The sequence below is a fragment of the Ranitomeya variabilis genome, chromosome 3, assembly GCF_051348905.1.
Source record: "Ranitomeya variabilis isolate aRanVar5 chromosome 3, aRanVar5.hap1, whole genome shotgun sequence".
In the NCBI taxonomy this organism is placed as follows: Eukaryota; Metazoa; Chordata; class Amphibia; order Anura; family Dendrobatidae; genus Ranitomeya; species Ranitomeya variabilis.
The window spans coordinates 372,991,340-373,010,235 of record NC_135234.1 but is presented as its reverse complement, the minus strand read 5'-3'; the positions used below and the strand labels follow the sequence as shown (position 1 = coordinate 373,010,235).

Here is an 18,896-nt window from a genome sequence, read left to right as displayed (position 1 = left end):
TATATTCATTGAGAATGTGCAGTATAGAGAGGTGTATTTTATATTCATTGGGAATGTGCAGTATAGAGAGGTGTATTTTATATTCATTGGGAATGTGCAGTATAGAGAGGTGTATTTTATATTCATTGAGAATGTGCAGTATAGAGAGGAGTATGCTGTATGCCTTGGGCATGTGCAGTACAGAGAGGTGTATGTTATATTCATTGAGAATGTGCAGTATAGAGAGGTGTATTTTATATTCATTGAGAATGTGCAGTATAGAGAGGTGTATGTTATATTCATTGAGAATGTGCAGTATAGAGAGGTGTATGTTATATTCATTGAGAATGTGCAGTATAGAGAGGTGTATGTTATATTCATTGAGAATGTGCAGTATAGAGAGGTGTATTTTATATTCATTGAGAATGTGCAGTATAGAGAGGTGTATGTTATATTCATTGGGAATGTGCAGTATAGAGAGGTGTATGCTGTATGCCTTGGGCATGTGCAGTACACAGAGGTGTATGTTATATTCATTGAGAATGTGCAGTATAGAGAGGTGTACTATTCACAGCTTCATCACAGTATCTATCGCTGCGCTGCACAAGTTTATGTTCATATCTCACAGAAAATTTCCAGTGTTCTCATTTTCATGCAGATTTTTCTACAATGTGTGAATGGGATTTTGAAAACACTAGTCATTTGTATTATACTGTATTGCCGTGGATTTGCAGTGTGAAATCTGCACAGAATTCTGAATGTGCGACCATGGCTACAAGTATGAGGCACAAGATTAGAAGAAGGCTAGTTGTGGCTACAGCAGCAAGGGGGATGTCATTCAAGACTGGAGGGGCAGGGTTTTCACACTTATGGTATATATATATATTAATGCCAACTTTACTCTTTACAGGTTACAAGCCTAAAAGACATGCAATTAAAAAAAAATAGTAATTTTTCTATTCCTTAGGCTACTTTCACACTAGCGTTAACTGCATTACGTCTCAAAACGTCTTTTTTCAGAAAAAACGCATCCAGCAAAAGTTTTTGCTGGATGCGTTTTTTCCCCATAGACTTGTATTGGCGACGTATTGCGACGGATTGGCATACGTCGTGTCCGTTTTACGACGGATGCGTCGAAATTTGGCCACACGTCGTCGGCAAAAAACGTTGCTTGTAACGTTTTTTGTCTCCGCCTAAAAAACGTGTCGCGACGCATCCTGTGGCATACGTCGTTGGCTACAATGGAAGCCTATGAGCGACGGATGCGTCGGGACACGTCGTACGACGCAATGCAGCGCTGCAATACGTTTTTTTGCACTGAGCATGCTCAGAAGCTGGATTTTGTTGCCAATTGGCCAGACACCCCCAAATCTATATAAACCTGGCCTGGGCCTTCAACCCCACATATGCCAGCAAGACCCAGAGAGAAGACTGCCAGCCACAAGACCCCAGCCAGCCACGTATTTAAGTGCCACGTATATAAGTGCCACGTATATAAGTGCCACGTATTTCAGTGCCACGTACTATAAATACTGTAACTACGTGGTTATACGTGGCACTTATATACGTGGCACTGAAATACGTGGCACTGAAATACGTGGCACTTATATACGTGGCACTTATATACGTGGCACTTATATACGTGGCACTTATATACGTGGCACTGAAATACGTGGCACTGAAATACGTGGCACTGAAATACGTGGCACTGAAATACGTGGCACTATGACTGTCAGAAAATGTTCATTAAACGGTTAGGGGTGAGGTTAGGGGTAGGGTTAGGGTTTGGATCCCTTTATCATCATCCGTAGTTCATTAATCGGATGTATCCAGAGTCGCCTCCGTCTCCGTTGCTGCAGAAGCATCCTCCGTTTTTCCGCTGCCGCCTCCTTCTCCCGCACTATGATATCCAGGCGATTCGTCTCAAAGATAATGTCGGTAACCAAACTAGCAATGCTCACAAGAACACCTTCCATCGCTGCCACAAAACTAAAACCCTCAAAGATGGGCTGTAAAAACAGTAACTATATAGTTTTCCATATTTTCCAGTAGCCAATCAAATTTGGGAGCCTCCCTTTTAAAAACGGATCAGTCGTAAAAACGGATGCAACGGATGGTAAAAACGGATGCAACGTATGCAACGCATCCAGTATTTTCGACGGAAACGTTTAACGGATTTGCGACGGATCCGTCGAAATGCTGTATGCGTTGCATACGTTTTTCACTTTTTTGACGCATCCGTTTTTTCGGCATAAAAACGGATTTGCGACGTAATGCAGTTAACGCTAGTGTGAAAGTAGCCTTAGAAAGCAGCATGTTTGGAAACTTTGTCTGGTCATGTAACAAGAGGTGGTGGAGTTTTCGATTGGTTACATTTCTCTGACAGGTTCCCCATACACAATCCATAGCTGTCAGCCGAGTGATGATTCAGCTGATAATTTGGCCCGCAGGTAGCGCTCCAATTCCTCCCAGTTATTTGCCCATTACCACTTAGTGAACTTTGGTCCAGCGACAGCCTTACTGTTTTGGAAGTTGGAATTTAACCTTTACAGATTACATCTAGATATATTATGTTAAGTATATTTGCAATTTGATGTGTTTATTCGGTATTTTCTGCATTATCATCCATAAATGTACAAGTATTCCACCAATTAAGGACAGTATTTACACAAAGATCGTAGAAGTTAGATTTTTACCTAATTAGTCCCCTTGAATCCAGAGATAAGCAGTGCCAGGTAACTTTTCTCTCCTTGTATGTGGTAGATTCATTGAACCTGATTATTTTTTCAGTGCAAGAAGCGAGCATGACATTCCATGCACGTGAAGATAGTTTACGGGTTGTGTGAACACATAGCGAGACACAGGCTGTTGTTTCAGTTCCTGTGTGGGTTTCGCTCACTTCCTGTTACAGCTTTACCATTTCAGCAACTGCTGGGAAACTCCAGCGTACAGCATAATGGCCCACAAGAGAAGAGCGGCCTGATGTCATATGTCTATGATGCATGAACCATAAGTACAAGCTCTGTGATGACATAATATGGTATAGTCATGTTGTGGGCTTGTACGCAGCACTGTCCACCAACTGTTTGTCCATATGAAAGCAGTAGCATACCAGTAGAAATATATTCTAATATATTTTTATTTCCTATGTGCCTGAAAGCTAGCAGGCAGTTAGGTGCTATCTACCTGCCTATTGTACAAGATATCAAGCTCTGTTGGTCACAGACCCCTCCTGCCGGCAATTCAGGGGCTTCTACTGACATCACATCCACTGAGGAGTGGCTTTCTTTGCTCTGCTGTGTACCCGAGGCGTAAATGCTGACATACTGTTTGACAGAGTTGGCTCCCTGCTGCCTAACTGCAGGGAGCCGGCGGTAAATCAGCATGATGTTGACACTTACGCCCCTCAACAAAGCAGCCCATAAGAAGAAGACCTGAATCGCCATCAGGATCAGTCAGTGACCGCTTTGTGCAGGTGCCGGCTTGAACAGGCAGCTAGTTAGCAACTACCTGCCTGTTAGTTTTTAGGTCCATAGTGAAAAAAAAAAGTTTTTACATAAACCCTTGAAAACCCTACTCTGTGTACAGATCTATTGATAGGTACTCTTTACAAAGCCCAAATAAACCAGTAATGTTAAGGCTACATGTAGATCAGTCAATTTTGACCTATTAGCGTATACCAATGAACTGTTTACAAGTCAAGCGAGAGTTAGTTGCTGGCCTGTTTACATGGACCAATGAGAACTGTCAGCAAAAAAAGATCGATAATACAATCGTATCATTGTTATCAGCAGTACATACCCTTTTTACACGGGGCGATGTGCGGCAGGTAAAGATTATATTTTTGCCAGTATAAAAGATCCAATCACTAACAAACGAACATTTTGTTAATTTGTTAGGTGATCGCATGTTTACACAGGCCAGTCGTCAGGAACAAGTGTTCTTACCATCATTAACACTTTACGCTAGTGTTATACAACCTTCTGTCATCTAAGGGCCACATTTTCACATTAAAGCAATCCTTCAGACCATGATAAAATATATATGAAACATGACACAACTAGAGTTGGTGCGAATCAATTTGCACGACCTAGTCCATCGACCATGGCAGTGGTCTGTGGCCATTGGATGGGAGAGGGAGTACCACTTCTTACCTTATGGCATCCATGGCTCTTCGGTGTCACATGTGTCAGGCTGCAACAATAATGTTGCATCAGACCGGATAATCAAAAGAAGAGCCAGGGATGCCATCAGGTAAGAAGTGGTACTCCCCCTCCTGTCCAATTGACACAGACCATTGTTGTTGCTGGACTGGGTCATGCGAATCAATTTGCACTAACTCTATTCATGATCTATTGAAAGTATATATTATTAATATTTGTTAAGTTGCCCGTTCCATTTTTAGGACTCCCGACTATTGTTAGAGTGGGAGTCACCGTCTCACCTGTTCACATTCCAGAATGAAGAGACTATGTATGCAGTTCTCTCTGTTGTAGTTAATGCAAGTTCCACATCTACTTCTCTCTGGAATGTAAACTATCAGTCAGGAGGCCCCAATTCTGCCAATATATAGTGGTCTGAGAGATAGCCAAACAATACACCATTAGTACTTACCCACCACTGCTCCCACACTACGTGGATAGTTGGAGGCCACACAGAATTGACTGTTCATTAATTTTCATAATCTTTCTGTAGTCCACTCATTTCATGTATTACTCTGGCTTGCTGGCCAAAGAAGCCGCTCAATCTATCCTATGCAGATCAGAGAGCTGTGATGTCAAGTCCTACATTGGAAACAATTATCCATACCTGGATTATTTTTGGGGCTTGAAATAAATTGTTTAATACCATGGACACCCTTAATAGGGCCCAGAATATTCTAAGAAGAAGGCACATTACCAGACTGCTTGTCCTGGAAATGTTGCCATTTAGGCTTGTTGCCATATAAAAAGTGTGGCGACTGCTGTCCCTTGGTACTTGGCCCTCAGCCAACATTACATCAGCATGTGTCCCATCCATCACTTGTGCCCTAAGTCAACGCAGTTATGGGGAAGGTCCAGTTAATGACATTACATTTCCCTGACTGCAAACTGGGTGAACATTGTGGAGGCTGGGACCGAGGGGTGGCACACGTACTACCGACACTGAGGATTGAGGGCCCTGGTTCCATCAGGGTTTCTTTCCACCTCCTATAACCAGTTCCTGCACCCCCTCCTCCTCCATCTTCGAATTGTCATTTTTGAGCACGTCATCCATGTCAGTCGCAAGCTGGAAGCACTGCCACGGTGAAGCAGTAACAGGCTCTGCTGAAACAAATTTGTTTATGTGACAAACAGCACACCACCACAGAGTTGTGGAAAGTTATAACAGACTAGACAGATCTGTGGCTTTCACAGCTGAACCTACAACCAGGCAAGGTAGGGTGTGATAATGGCCGTAACCTGGTGGCGGCTCTGAAACTTGGCAAGGTCGCCCATGTACCATGCTTGGCCCACATGCTCAACTTAGTGGTTCAGCAGTTTGTGAAAACTTACCCAGATTTTCCTGAGCTGCTTGTGAAGGTATGCCGTGTGTGCTCCTATTTCCACAAGTCAGCTACAGCTGCCGCCAGTCTGGCAGTGCTGCAAAAGCCCTTGCAAGTGCCAGCTCATAGACTGGTATTCAACATGACCATGTGGTAGAACTCCACATTACACATGTTGGCATGGCTTTGTGAGCAGCAGAGGGCAGTAGTTGAATACGACAGGTGCTTCTCACAAAATTAGAATAGCATCAAAAAGTTAATTTATTTCAGTTCTTCAATACAAAAAGTGAAACTCATATATTATATAGAGTCATTACAAACAAAGTGATTTATTTCATATGTTTAATTCTGTTAATGTTCATGATTATGGCTTACAGCCAATGAAAACCCAAAAGTCATTATCTCAGTAAATTAGAATACTTTATAACACGAGGTTGAAAATAATAATAATAATAATAATTTATATTTATATACCGCCAACATATTCCGCAGCGCTTTACAACTTATAGAGGGGACTTGTACAGACAATAGACATTACAGCATAACAGAAATCACAGTTCAAAACAGATACCAGGAGGAATGAGGGCCCTGCTCGTAAGCTTACAAACTATGAGGAAAAGGGGAGACACGAGAGGTGGATGGTAACAATTGCTTTAGTTATTTGGACCAGCCATAGTGTAAGGCACCAGTTAACTGCCTAAGTATGTAGCAGTACAGACACAGAATGCTATTAACTGCATAAAGTGTATGAGAACATGATGCGAGGAACCTGATTATGTTTTTTTTTAAAAAACACACAGGGATAGTTAGGTTAATGCGTTGAGGCGGTAGGCCCATCTGAACAAATGAGTTTTTAGGGCACCCTTAAAACTGTGGGAATTGGGGATTAATCGTATTAACCTAGGTAGTGCATTCCAAAGAATCGGCGCAGCATGTGTAAAGTCTTGAAGACGGGAGTGGGAGGTTCTGATTATTGAGGATGCTAACCTGAGGTCATTAGCGGAGCGGAGGGCATGGGTAGGGTGGTAGACTGAGACCAGAGAGGAGATGTAGGGTGGTGCTGAGCCATGGAGTGCTTTGTAGATGAGGGTAGTAGTTTTGTACTGGATTCTGGAGTGGATGGGTAGCCAGTGTAATGATTGGCACAAGGTAGAGGCATCGGTGTAACGGTTGGTGAGGAATATGATCCTGGCAGCAGCATTCAGGACAGATTGGAGCGGGGAGAGTTTGGTAAGAGGGAGGCCGATTAGTAGAGAGTTACAATAGTCCAGACGGGAATGTATAAGTGAAACAGTAAGAGTTTTTGCAGAGTCGAAAGTAAGAAAAGGGCGAATTCTAGAAATGTTTTTGAGATGCAGATAAGAAGAGCGGCCAGTGATCGGATGTGGGGGATGAATGAAAGCTCGGAATCAAGGATGACCCCAAGGCAGCGGGCATGTTGCTTTGGAGTAATGGTGGAACCGCACACGGAGATGGCAATGTCAGGCAAAGGTAGGTTAGTAGAGAGAGAGAACACGAGGAGTTCAGTTTTTGACAGGTTCAGTTTCAGATAGAGGGAGGACATGATGTTAGAGACAGCGGTAAGACAATCACTGGTGTTTTCTAAGAAGGTCGGCGTGATAACAGGAGAAGAAGTGTATAATTGGGTGTCGTCAGCATAGAGATGGTACTGGAAACCAAATCTACTGATTGTTTGTCCAATAGGGGCAGTATACAAAGAGAAGAGGAGGGGGCCTAGGACTGATCCTTGAGGAACCCCAACAGTAAGGGGAAGGTGAGAGGAGGAGGAACCAGCAAAACATACAGTGAAGGATCGGTCAGAGAGATAGGAGGAGAACCAAGAGAGAACGATGTCCTTGAGGCCGATGGAGCGGAGCATAGTGAGGAGGAGCTGATGATCCACAGTGTCGAATGCTGCGGAGAGATCCAAGAGAATTAGCGTGGAGTAGTGACCATTAGATTTAGCTGTTAGTAGGTCATTAGAGACTTTAGTGAGGGCAGTTTCAGTAGAGTGTAAAGAGCGGAAGCCAGATTGAAGAGGGTCGAGAAGAGAGTTATCTGAGAGATAGCGGGTAAGATGGGAGTGGACCAGGCGTTCGAGGAGTTTAGAGATGAAGGGAAGATTAGAGACAGGTCTATAATTAGCGGCACAATTTTGGTCGAGGGAGGGTTTTTTAAGTAATGGATGTATGATGGCATGCTTAAATGAGGGAAAAATACCGGAAGTGAGGGAAAGGTTGAATATTTTTGTTAGGTGAGAGGTGACAGCCGGGGAAAGGGACTGGAGGAGATGTGACGGAATGGGGTCACTGGTGCAAGTGGTCGGGCGAGAAGATGCAAGGAGCCTGCTTACTTCTTCTTCTGTAACTGGTTCAAAGTCAAAGAGTGAACTAGATGCAGTGGGGGAGGGAGGACAGTGCATGGTATGAAGAGATTGGGAGATGATTTCCTGTCGAATGTGGTCAATTTTTTCTTTGAAGTAATTGGCCAGATCATCAGCGTAGAGATCTGTGGTTGGGGCCTGCTCTCTTGGGTTGAGTAGGGACTAAAAAGTGTCAAAGAGACGTTTAGGGTTATTGGACAGTGAGGTGATGAGGGTGTTGAAATAGGTTTGTTTGGAGAGGTGAAGGGCAGAGTTGTATGTTTTTAGCATGAACTTATAATGGATGAAATCTTCAGGTAGATTAGATTTTCTCCACAGACGTTCGGCGCACCTGGAGCACCGCTGCAGGAAACGTGTTTGCAGCGTGTGCCACGGTTGTCGCTGTCTGTGCCGAGTTGTTCTATGTATAGGAGGTGCAGCTTCATCCAGGGCACTTTGCAGGGTTTCATTGTAATGCTTCAGAGCAGAATCAGGACATGAGATGGAGAAGATTGGGGCCAATGAGGACTGCAAGTTCTTCATAAGTTTCTGGGTGTTAATGGCCTGTATGTTTCTATAAGTGTGGAAAGTGGGGGTGACTTGAGCGGGATGGCAGTTCTTGATAGAGAATGAAAAATGATTTTAAAATCTGAAATGTTGGCCTACTGAAATGTATGTTCAGTAATTGCATTCAATACTTGGTCAGGGCTCCTTTTGCATCAATTACTGCATCAATGCGGCGTAGTATGGAGGCGATCAGCCAGTGGCACTGTTGAGGTGTTATGGAAGCCCAGGTTGCTTTGATAGCAGCCTTCAGCTCGTCTGCTTTGTTGGGTATGGTGTCTGTTATCTTCCTCTTGACAATACCCCATATGGGGTTAAGGTCAGGCGAGTTTGCGGGCCAATCAAGCACAGTGATACTGTTGTTTTTAAACCAGTTATTAGTACTTTTGGCAGTGTGGATAGGTGCCAAGTCTTGCTGGAGAATAAAATGTCCATCTCCAAAAAGCTTGTTGGCAGAGGGAAGCATGAAGTGCTCTAAAATTTCCTGGTAGACGGCTGCGCTGACTTTGGTGTTGATAAAACACAGTGGACGTACACCAGCAGATGACATGGCTCCCCAAAACATCACTGGTTGTGGAAACTTCACACTAGACTTCAAGCAGCTTGGATTGTGTGCCTCTCCACTCTTTCTCCAGACTCTGGGACCTTGATTTCCAAATGAAATACAAAAATGTACTTTAATCTGAAAACAACACCTTGGACCACTGAGCAACAGTCCAGTTCTTTTTCTCCTTGGCCCAGGCAAGACGCTTCTGGTGTTGTCTATTGGTCATGAGTGGCTTGACACAAGGAATTTGTAGCCCATGTCCTGGGTACCTCTGTGTGTGGTGGCTCCTGAAGCAATGACTCCAGCAACAGTCCACTCCTTGTGAATCTCCCCCAAATTTTTGAATGGCCTTTTCTTAACAATCCTTTCAAGGCTGCAGTTATCCCAGTTGCTTGTGCACTTTTTCCTACCACACTTTTTCCTTCCACTCAGCCTTCCATTAATATACTTGGATACAGCACTCTGTGAACAGCCAGCTTCTTTAGCAATGACGTTTTGTGGCTTACCCTCGTGGAGTGTGTCAATGACTGTCTTCTGGACATCTGTCAAGTCAGTAGTCTTCCCCATGATTGTGAAGCCTACTGAAAAAGACTGAGGGACCTTTTTAAACTCTTAGGAAGTCTTTGCAGGTGTTTTTTGTTAATTATTCTAATTTACTGAGATAATGACTTTTGGGTTTTCATTGGCTGTAGCCATAATCATCAACATTAACAGAAATGAACACTTGAAATAAATCACTTATGTTTTGTAATGACTGTATATAATATATGAGTTTCATTTTTTGTATTGAATAACTGAAATAAATTAACTTTTTGATGATATTCTAATTTGTAGCATTGTAGCTACAACATGCCCGTCGGCATTCAGGTCAGCACATAACAAACGACGAGTAGGCATTGTGATGCAGCGGTAGCACCGTACGCAGTGAAACAGCAGTGACCCAAGCAAGTTCAAACAAAACGTTCCTTTAATGTATTACTTCACACAGTCCATTTAGAAATACACAATACACAGCTTTAGTTTGCAGTCCCTAAACAGGCCAAACTTCCCTTTGTCCAGTTTCCCTGGGTGACCGCACGCCGGTACCAAGTCTCTTTACTCAGGCCGTGCACCACACGCTATCCTCCAGATTGCAGCCTGGTAAACATAAGACAGCCCAAGATGCAGGGTGTCAGTCTCTTTGGTTCCTCTTGCCCCTCTGTTGCTTCACACAGGGAGTGCTCTTCAGACAACTGCTCTGTCTGCTTCCAAGAGCAACACTGACCCACCTCCCCCTCTACTACAGGGCTTTTTAATCAGTCACTGCTTTACTATTCTAATCACAGCCACACCTGTGACTGCCATACGCCCTCATGGCCTCACTATGCCTCCGTGCGCACTCTGGAGAGCACAGTCAGCGCCCCCTAGCTGTAACAGGGGTCACTACCTCACAGCATAGAAGTCTGACATCTGTGATCTGTGAGGTTCTCCAAAACTTTGAGGAATCAACCAAGATGGTGAGTGGCAATGACACAATAATCAGCGCAACCATCCCACTTCTGTGTATACTCAAACGCATGCTGCTCACAATTAAAGAGGATGCTTTTCATGTGGATCAGGTGGAGATCTTTATAGGGTTATCAGGTGGCCTTCACTCAAAATTTTTAGAGTCATAATGCTACTCACTGTTAGTTTTTCCAAGGTATAATGCCCTCCTTCATAATTTTTAGAGTGTGTGTATGAGACCTACCTCTACAATTCTCTTACATATATATATGTAAGTGTTTTTTAGCCTTTGCACTTAGTGCATGGACTTTACCAGTCTAGGAGTCCCACTCCTTCAAAATCGGAAAACATTTTTTTTCTGAGGCCCTCCTCCTCCTTATGTCTTCCAGGGTGTATTGCAGTCACATGTTCACATTTTTTGTCAGCCCTTGCACTTAGTGCATAAGCTTTATGAGTCTAGGAGTCCCACTACATAACAATTTTAACAGAATGTGTATGGGGCCCTCCTTTATGTCTAATACAGGGTGTAATGGAGTCCATCATCCTCCTAATTTTTGGCAGCTCTTGCATTGTCCGCATAGGCTTTGTGAGTTTGAGTCCCTCCTCCTTAAATGAAACAGGATGTGTCTGACCATGTCACACACACCACATGCCCAGATACAATAGTAAAGTGTAAAAATTACATTTACTGTTGACCACCGCTGTGTGTAGTTTTAGTCCCCCCTCTATTATGTCATGTGCTTTGGTCATAAGCGACTGAAAAATACAGTGAGAGGTGGCCTTGCTATTAAAAGGTGGAGGAGGCGGTTTTTGTTTGTTTTTCTCTTTTTAATTTTGCCTTGTAGTGCCAATCATTATACAGGAAAGAATGTTTACTAATGTTTTTTCCTGTAAAATCCATTTTTTCTTTGGTTTTGTATGTCTCACTGAGAGGTATAACACATTGCAAAATTCAAAAAATGCAAAAAATATTACCCCAATGAATATGTAAATATATGTAAAAACAAAAATAAAAAAGTACACATATTTGGTATTGCCCCATCCAGAATAACCTGATCTATAAAATTGTTACACAAATTAACTCCTGTAATGAACACTGTAAAAAGATATAAATAAAAAACTTGGCAAGAAAACTATGAGTTTTCATTATAGCAATGAAAATGTTAACTCGTCCCGCAAAAAAACAAGCCTATAGCCTATGAAATGACGGTATCCGTCTTTTTAAACTTGCATAAAAGCGCAGTCAGACACAGTTTTGTGCACCTATGAAAAGAAGGACACTGCTGAACAGAGGTCAGACGGAGTCCAGAGTAACTCTGCTGCCTCATTGTAGTGAATGGATCCCTCAGGGGTGTCATCTGAATCATGTCATTCATATATTTAGATGGAAACACCGATGTAAAGTGCTAAGTGAAGTGCCCAGGATAAAAGTGATCCAAAATGTTCCCAATAAAAGCTTCAATTCAATCCACAGAAAAAGCGAGTTCACCCTCAGGTCTGTCATCTGTCAATGGAAATATAGGAAGCTTCTACGTTACTGGTAGTTCAAAGGCTCTTGAAAAATTCTATGGCTCCTTGCCTCCCCAAAAGAAATCCAGTGAATTCTGCATTCCCAAGTTCAAATGCCCCATCCCTTTTGAGCCCCACAGTGCACATAAACCACATTTAGCATCCACATGTTTGGCATTTCTGTAGCTGTAACGAGGTGACGTGGTGGTAGTCCCAGCCGAGTCAACTAAGCCCTGTACAGTCAGTATACACCCCGGCACCTTGTACAGGAAAGGACAGGACAGACACAATGCCAGGCTCAATTTGCAATCCAACAGGGAAATGGTTTAATGAAAGGTTTGAAGAAAATGCAACATCAACTTCCTGTTCTCTCCCTAACGACATCCACTGCTGTACCCACAGCAGCCACGGTGACCGAAAGAGGAGATAGTCCATACGTCGGATTCTGGATGCTTGGAGTCCCTTCAGCAGGCCACTTACGTAGTCTTGGTGCCTGTGTTGCTACCCAGAGGTCCAGGGCAGCACTCCTTCACCTCCTAACGTTTGACAAGGCTCCCAGCCACAGCAAAGCATCCACCCTGGGCACACGTGTCCAACTTTGAACATCCGACAGGAACACCTGTCCCTTATTAGCTGCTAGTCCAACCTCTGGGGTTAACCCCTTCTATCCCTAGTTCTATTATAATACAAGGCAAGCACAACATTAATCAGTCCAATGAAACGACATAGCACGGGTAGTACATTTTACGGTACACATGAATGACAATTCAACACACATAATTTACACACACAGGTGTATCATGCAAAAAGGGTCACGTAAGTCCCATGTGAGGGAGGGGCAAATGAGGGTCTCCGCCACCTCCCTACATATCAATGAAAGCTCACTGAATTGATGGCATCCATATCTCCAGTAGCATGAGCTGGGCACTACAATGTTCTGGGTACTACAATGCACTGGGTACTACAATGACAGATTTGCAATTTTCACCCAGCAACATCCATTGCTTCTTGTTTCTGGGAAACACCCATTGAGTCAAAATCATCACTACAGTTGTAGATAAATTCCCAGAGGGGTATAATTTCCAAAATGGGGTCACTTGAGGGGAGATTCTGCTCTTGTGGCACTTAAGGGCTCAGTATATGGAGTCCGCAAACTATGCTACCATAATTTGTTCTCCAAGAGTCAAATAGTGCTCCTTCGATCTCGAGTCTCACTGTGTGGCTAAGCAGTACTAAACAGCCACATATGGGAAATTGACATGTTCAGCAGAAATTGTGTGATAAATTTTGGTGCCAATTTTACCCATTTGTCTGTGTGAAAATGTAAAATCTGGGGCTAATGCTAAATTTTTGCTGTGAAAATATAATTATTTTTTCTTCACTGCCCAATGGTATAAAATTCTGTGACACACCTGTGGTGTCAATTTGATCACTGCACCATTAGATGAATTCATTGTGAGGTGTAGTTAGTAAAATGGGGTCACTTATGGGGGTTCTGTTGTTCTGGCACTTCAATGGTTCTTCCAATGGGTCATGGCACCCATTCCAGCAAAATCTGAATTCAAAATGGCAATCCTTCCTTTTTCAGCTTTTGCCCTGTGCCTCAAAAGCAGTTTTCGGCCATATATAAGGTTTTAGCATACTCAGGAGAAATTGCAAAACAAACTGTACCATTCATTATCTCCACTTATCCCTTTTGAAAATTAAAAACTTGGGTCCAAAACAACATTTTAGTGGAAAAAATTGTAATTTTCCGGTGACTCAGCCCAATATTTATACAATTTTGTGAATCGCCTGAGGGTTAAAAATGCTCACCATACCACTAGATGAATTCCTCTAGAAGTGTAGAGGTGTATGATAACTTGTGTGGGTTATGTTTTCAATATTTCCTTAGTATTACACAGGTGATAATTGCATCACCTGGACAGGCAAGAATTCAGTCACCTGTGCAATACTAAGGAAATCCTGAAAACCTGACCTTTTGGTGGCTATTGAGGACCGGAGTTGGGGAACACTGATCTAGGGTGTGAATTCTCCGCTCCTCTGCATTTTTGGTTTATTAAAAAGAGAGGGGAGAACAACTTCCTGACTCCTATGGAATTTTGTGGCCACTTTCGGGAGATAGCCTTGGTCTGGTGTTAAGACAATCCTATCCTCAGAAATCTGCGTCAGCGGATGGTTAATTGACAATACCTGTATGTCACTGACTCTACGGGCTGAAGTTAGTGCCACTGATATCACAGTTTTTTGGATGAGAATCTTGACTGGCAATTCTTATAGTGGTTCAAAGAGGTCTTTAGTTAATGCCTCTAGGACCATATTTAAATCCCAGGGAGGTATTCTTGGGCCAGGTACCGGCCTGGATCTGTAACAAGTAGTGTTGAGCGATACCGTCCGATACTTGAAAGTATCGGTATCGGAAAGTATCGGCCGATACCGGCAAAGTATCAGATCTAATCCGATACCGATACCCGATACCAATACAAGTCAATGGGACACCAAGTATCGGACGGTATCCTGTATGGTTCCCAGGGTCTGAAGGAGAGGAAACTCTCCTTCAGGCCCTGGGATCCATATCAATGTGTAAAAGAAAGAATTAAAATAAAAAATAGGGATATACTCACCTCTCCGACGCAGCCTGGACTTTACCGCCGTAACCGGGAGCCGTTGTACCTAAGAATGCGCGCTTGAAGGGCCTTAGATGATGTCACGGCGCTCTGATTGGTCCGTAGCGGTCGCGTGACCGCTACGCGACCAATCACAAAGCAGTGACGTCACCTAAGGTCTTTCAAGCGCTTGAAATACCTTAGAAGACGTCCGCAGCTTCTGATTGGTCGCGTAGCGGTCGCGTGACCGCTACGCGACCAATCACAAAGCAGTGACGTCACCTAAGGTCTTTCAAGCGCTTGAAATAGCTTAGAAGACGTCCACAGCTTCTGATTGGTCGCGTAGCGGTCGCGTGACCGCTACGCGACCAATCACAAAGCAGTGACGTCACCTAAGGTCTTTCAAGCGCTTGAAAGACCTTAGGTGACGTCACTGCTTTGTGATTGGTCGCGTAGCGGTCACGCGACCGCTACGGACCAATCAGAGCGCCGTGACGTCATCTAAGGCCCTTCAAGCGCGCATTTTTAGGTACAACGGCTCCCGGTTACAGCGGTAAAGTCCAGGGGCCGCTGGAGAGGTGAGTATATCCCTATTTTTTATTTTAATTCTTTCTTTTACACATTGATATTAATCCCGATACCGATTCCCGATACCACAAAAGTATCGGATCTCGGTATCGGAATTCCGATACCCGCAAGTATCGGCCGATACCCGATACTTGCGGTATCGGAATGCTCAACACTAGTCACAAGCCTTGAGAAATCTTAGAATCCATCTATTAGCCTTCAGATTATAGTTGTATAAGGCCCTTAGGGCTGACACCTGCACATTAAGAGTGCTATTAGGCTACGTTCACATTTGCGTTGTGCGCCGCAGCGTCGGCGCCGCAACGCACAACGCAAACAAAAACGCAGCAAAACGCATGCACAACGCTGCGTTTTGCGCCGCATGCGTCCTTTTTTTGATTGATTTTGGACGCAGCAAAAATGCAACTTGCTGCGTCCAATGCGTCCGGACGCGTGCGCCGCAGGGACGCATGCGGCGCAAAACGCAAGTGCGACACATGTCCATGCGCCCCCATGTTAAATATAGGGGCGCATGACGCATGCGGCGACGCTGCGGCGCCCGACGCTGCGGCGCCGACCGCAAATGTGAACGTAGCCTTAGATAGGCCCATTTCCACACCTTTCTGGAGGAATTTTAACATGGCAATAATTGGTATTTTTTCCCTCTAAAGTTTTCCTCAAACTAGACAAGAACCTTGCCCAGGTTCTGCCGAATATATTAGCTGTTACTGGTTTTCTGCTTTTAAGCAGAGTGGAGACTATGTTCGGGGAAAAACCTTTCTGAATCAAAAATACCCTCTCAAATTCCAGGCCATCACATGAAGGCCTGACTTCTGCGGATGGAATACTTGACCCTGACTGAGGGGATCCGGAACATCTATACCGATCCATGGATCCAATACGGACATCATCCTTATCCATGAGAACCATAGCCTCTTGGGCCAGAATGGAGCAATCAGAATGATCCTCCCTGATCTTCCTAAACACTGCACAAATCAACATCAATGCAGGAAAGGCATAGGCCAGGTTGATATCTCAAGGGATCTGCAGAGCATCTGCGTGGGGATTTTCTCTTGGATCTAGAATTCTCCTGTTTTGTTTGCTCTTGAACAGGTCTATGTTTGGTTGGCCCCAACAATCCACAATCTGCTGGAATATTATTTGATTCATCCCCTATTCTCCTTGTCTTAGTTGGTTGTTTTTTAACATGTGGAATCTGTTATTTTTGCAGATAGATCACGGCCTCTTTATATCAATCTGATTATCTGTAATAAAGAAAATCAGAGACATGTTCCCCTTCGATCCATGTCGTGAATTGAACTTGCCAATACGAGTCAGTGGCCCTGTGGAAAAAAAAACAACACATCCATGTGCTGTCCATGTTTTATTGTCTAATGGTTAGAAGAGGATAAGACTTTTTTTTTATACTAGAAAATAAAAACAGTTGTAACCAGGATTGAATTTAATTGATACATGGACCTAAAATGGACGCGACACACTGAACAAAACACAAACCCGTTTTGACGTTAAGAGAAAAAATATATATATTTGACACTTGCCTCAAACAATAGGTCATTTCATCACAATACAAACCCTATAAAATTGTCCACTCTCTAAACTGTCCATTTACTTTATGCTCAAAAAGTAGCGCCAAGAAAATCTGAACAGTTGACAATACCAACCAATCAAAATTTAGATTTTCTATTTGTACATTCAAAAGAAAAATTGAAAAGAGAAATGTTGCTTTAAGAAGCTGTTAAAGATTTTTTTTAGAATTATATTATAAAATTGTTAACATTTCTTTCTTTTCACTTTATTTTAGGTTATCAACACATTGTCTATGTTATCATGGACACAGGTTGCACAAAGTAAAGGTCTTTCGTAAGTACTGCATGTTGGCATACTGCTATGGGTTATTTTTTTTTTTTTTTTACAAAGATGTTTAAAAAAAGGTAATATTGATGCGTTATGAAATAATCAGATGACATGTGCTGTTTGTTCTCAGGCCGTTCCCTACTGAGGATTATGAAGCAGATGATGACATCTACAGTGGTCTCTCTGATCAAATCGAGTAAGTTAGAAAAGGCCAGGTCTGAAGTAATAATACAATAGACACCAAACTATGTATTTCTTAATATTCACTTTTTATAAGTATTGTGCCTTCATTGTTTTCCTCATTGCCCTGTAATTTTATCGACTTAAAACCTATGAATATGTCTGCAAAATGCAAGTGATGGGATTGTTTTCCCATAAATGTCCATAAAGTAGTTACTTGTGAATAAATATATCTTCATTCTAGAGGCAGCTAAACACACTCTGCTGTATACACATCTCCAGGGCACGTCCCCTAAACTGATTTAGATGGGGTAAGCAAATGTCATCGTTTTCTTAGGGAGTATCTCTAAGCGAGCTTCCACTCTCCATGGTTTGTTCTTCATCCCATTGGCAGTGAGAGTACACTCTCCACTTGTGTGGCCCTGGCCTCCAAACAATTGTTGGTTGTCTCTTTTCTTGAGAGTCATTCCTGAAGCTCAATGTCACATCCTTTGAAAGCTCTCTCACAGCAAGAAGTTACTATCACACTTGACAGGCATCCGTAAAACTACAGTGCACCAAAAAACACCCCAAATAAATAAGCATACATGTCTCACCGCATAGCTCCATGGCGCTTGTTTAGAGCTCCTATATGTCATTCCACAGCAGGCCTCCCAAAAGAGGACTTAGCGACAGCAGCAATTAAATGCTGTCAGAACAGATTCTTCCATATGCTACCAGGAGTCCACTAACTACTTTCAGCAAAAAGGAGAGAACACCACGTGCATGTCACATCTCTACCTGGATGTTCTCCAGCAATGTCTGCCACAGTCTCCAGGTGCTGCCGTATTCACTCTCTGGGGACGAAACTGGTTGATGGAAGAGAAGTATATAAAGAACTTGGCACTTGAACTTGCGCAAACACCCACAAGCAAGTTCTTCACCATACTATAGTGCTGCCAATATAACCTTTACTTGATGCACACTTCAGCTATCTGCAATCTGTACAGCTGTGTGAAAAAGTGGTTGTCCACTTCATGATTTCCTATTCTTTGGCATGTTACACTTAAATGTGTCAGATCACCAAACAAATGAAAATATTAGACAAAGATAACACAAGGAATCACAAAATGCAGTTTTTAAACAAAGGTCTTAATTATTAAGGGAAAAAGAAATCCAAGCCTACAGGGCCCGACTGCAGGCCTCACTTGCCTCAGTAAAGGTCAGTGTTCATGACTCCACCAAAAATGGGCTGCATGGCAGAGTTCCAAGACGAAAACCACTGCTGAGCAATAAGAACATAAAGGCTCGTCTCAATTTTGCCAGAAAACATCTTAATGATTTCCAAGACTTTTGGCAGAATTCTCTGTGGACTGATGAGAAAAAAGTTGAACTTTTTGGAAGGTGTATATCTCATTACATCTGGTGTAGAAGTAACAGCATTTCAGAAAAGGAGAACATATAAGAGAAAAGACGCACAAGAACTTATAAAATTATAAGGTACTTTATTAACTCAAATAACAAAGTTTTACATAAGACTATTAAAAAGCAGGTGAAACCAAAATAATCAGATGGTGAGCCAAGATTTGTGGCACCACAGCCTGACAGGAGACTTTGTTACAATAGCAGCAAAAAATGGATGTTACATAGTAAACGGGCAACAGATCACAATGTCACAGTCCCAGTATAAACATATCCTACCTAGTAAATGCTTAAGTG

General features: G+C 42.9%; 1 protein-coding gene across 4 annotated transcripts in view; it reads left to right on the top strand.

Moving 5' to 3' along the window:
* Positions 1 to 18,896, top strand: part of VAV1 (vav guanine nucleotide exchange factor 1) — a 157,587-nt gene that overhangs the window by 39,793 nt on the left and 98,898 nt on the right. For all 4 annotated transcript variants that reach the window (XM_077295973.1, XM_077295972.1, XM_077295971.1 and 1 more), the window contains 2 exons: positions 16,966 to 17,024; positions 17,149 to 17,214. In XM_077295973.1, the coding sequence (XP_077152088.1) occupies positions 16,966 to 17,024; positions 17,149 to 17,214 (125 nt within the window). The remainder of the gene's footprint in view (positions 1 to 16,965; positions 17,025 to 17,148; positions 17,215 to 18,896) is intronic.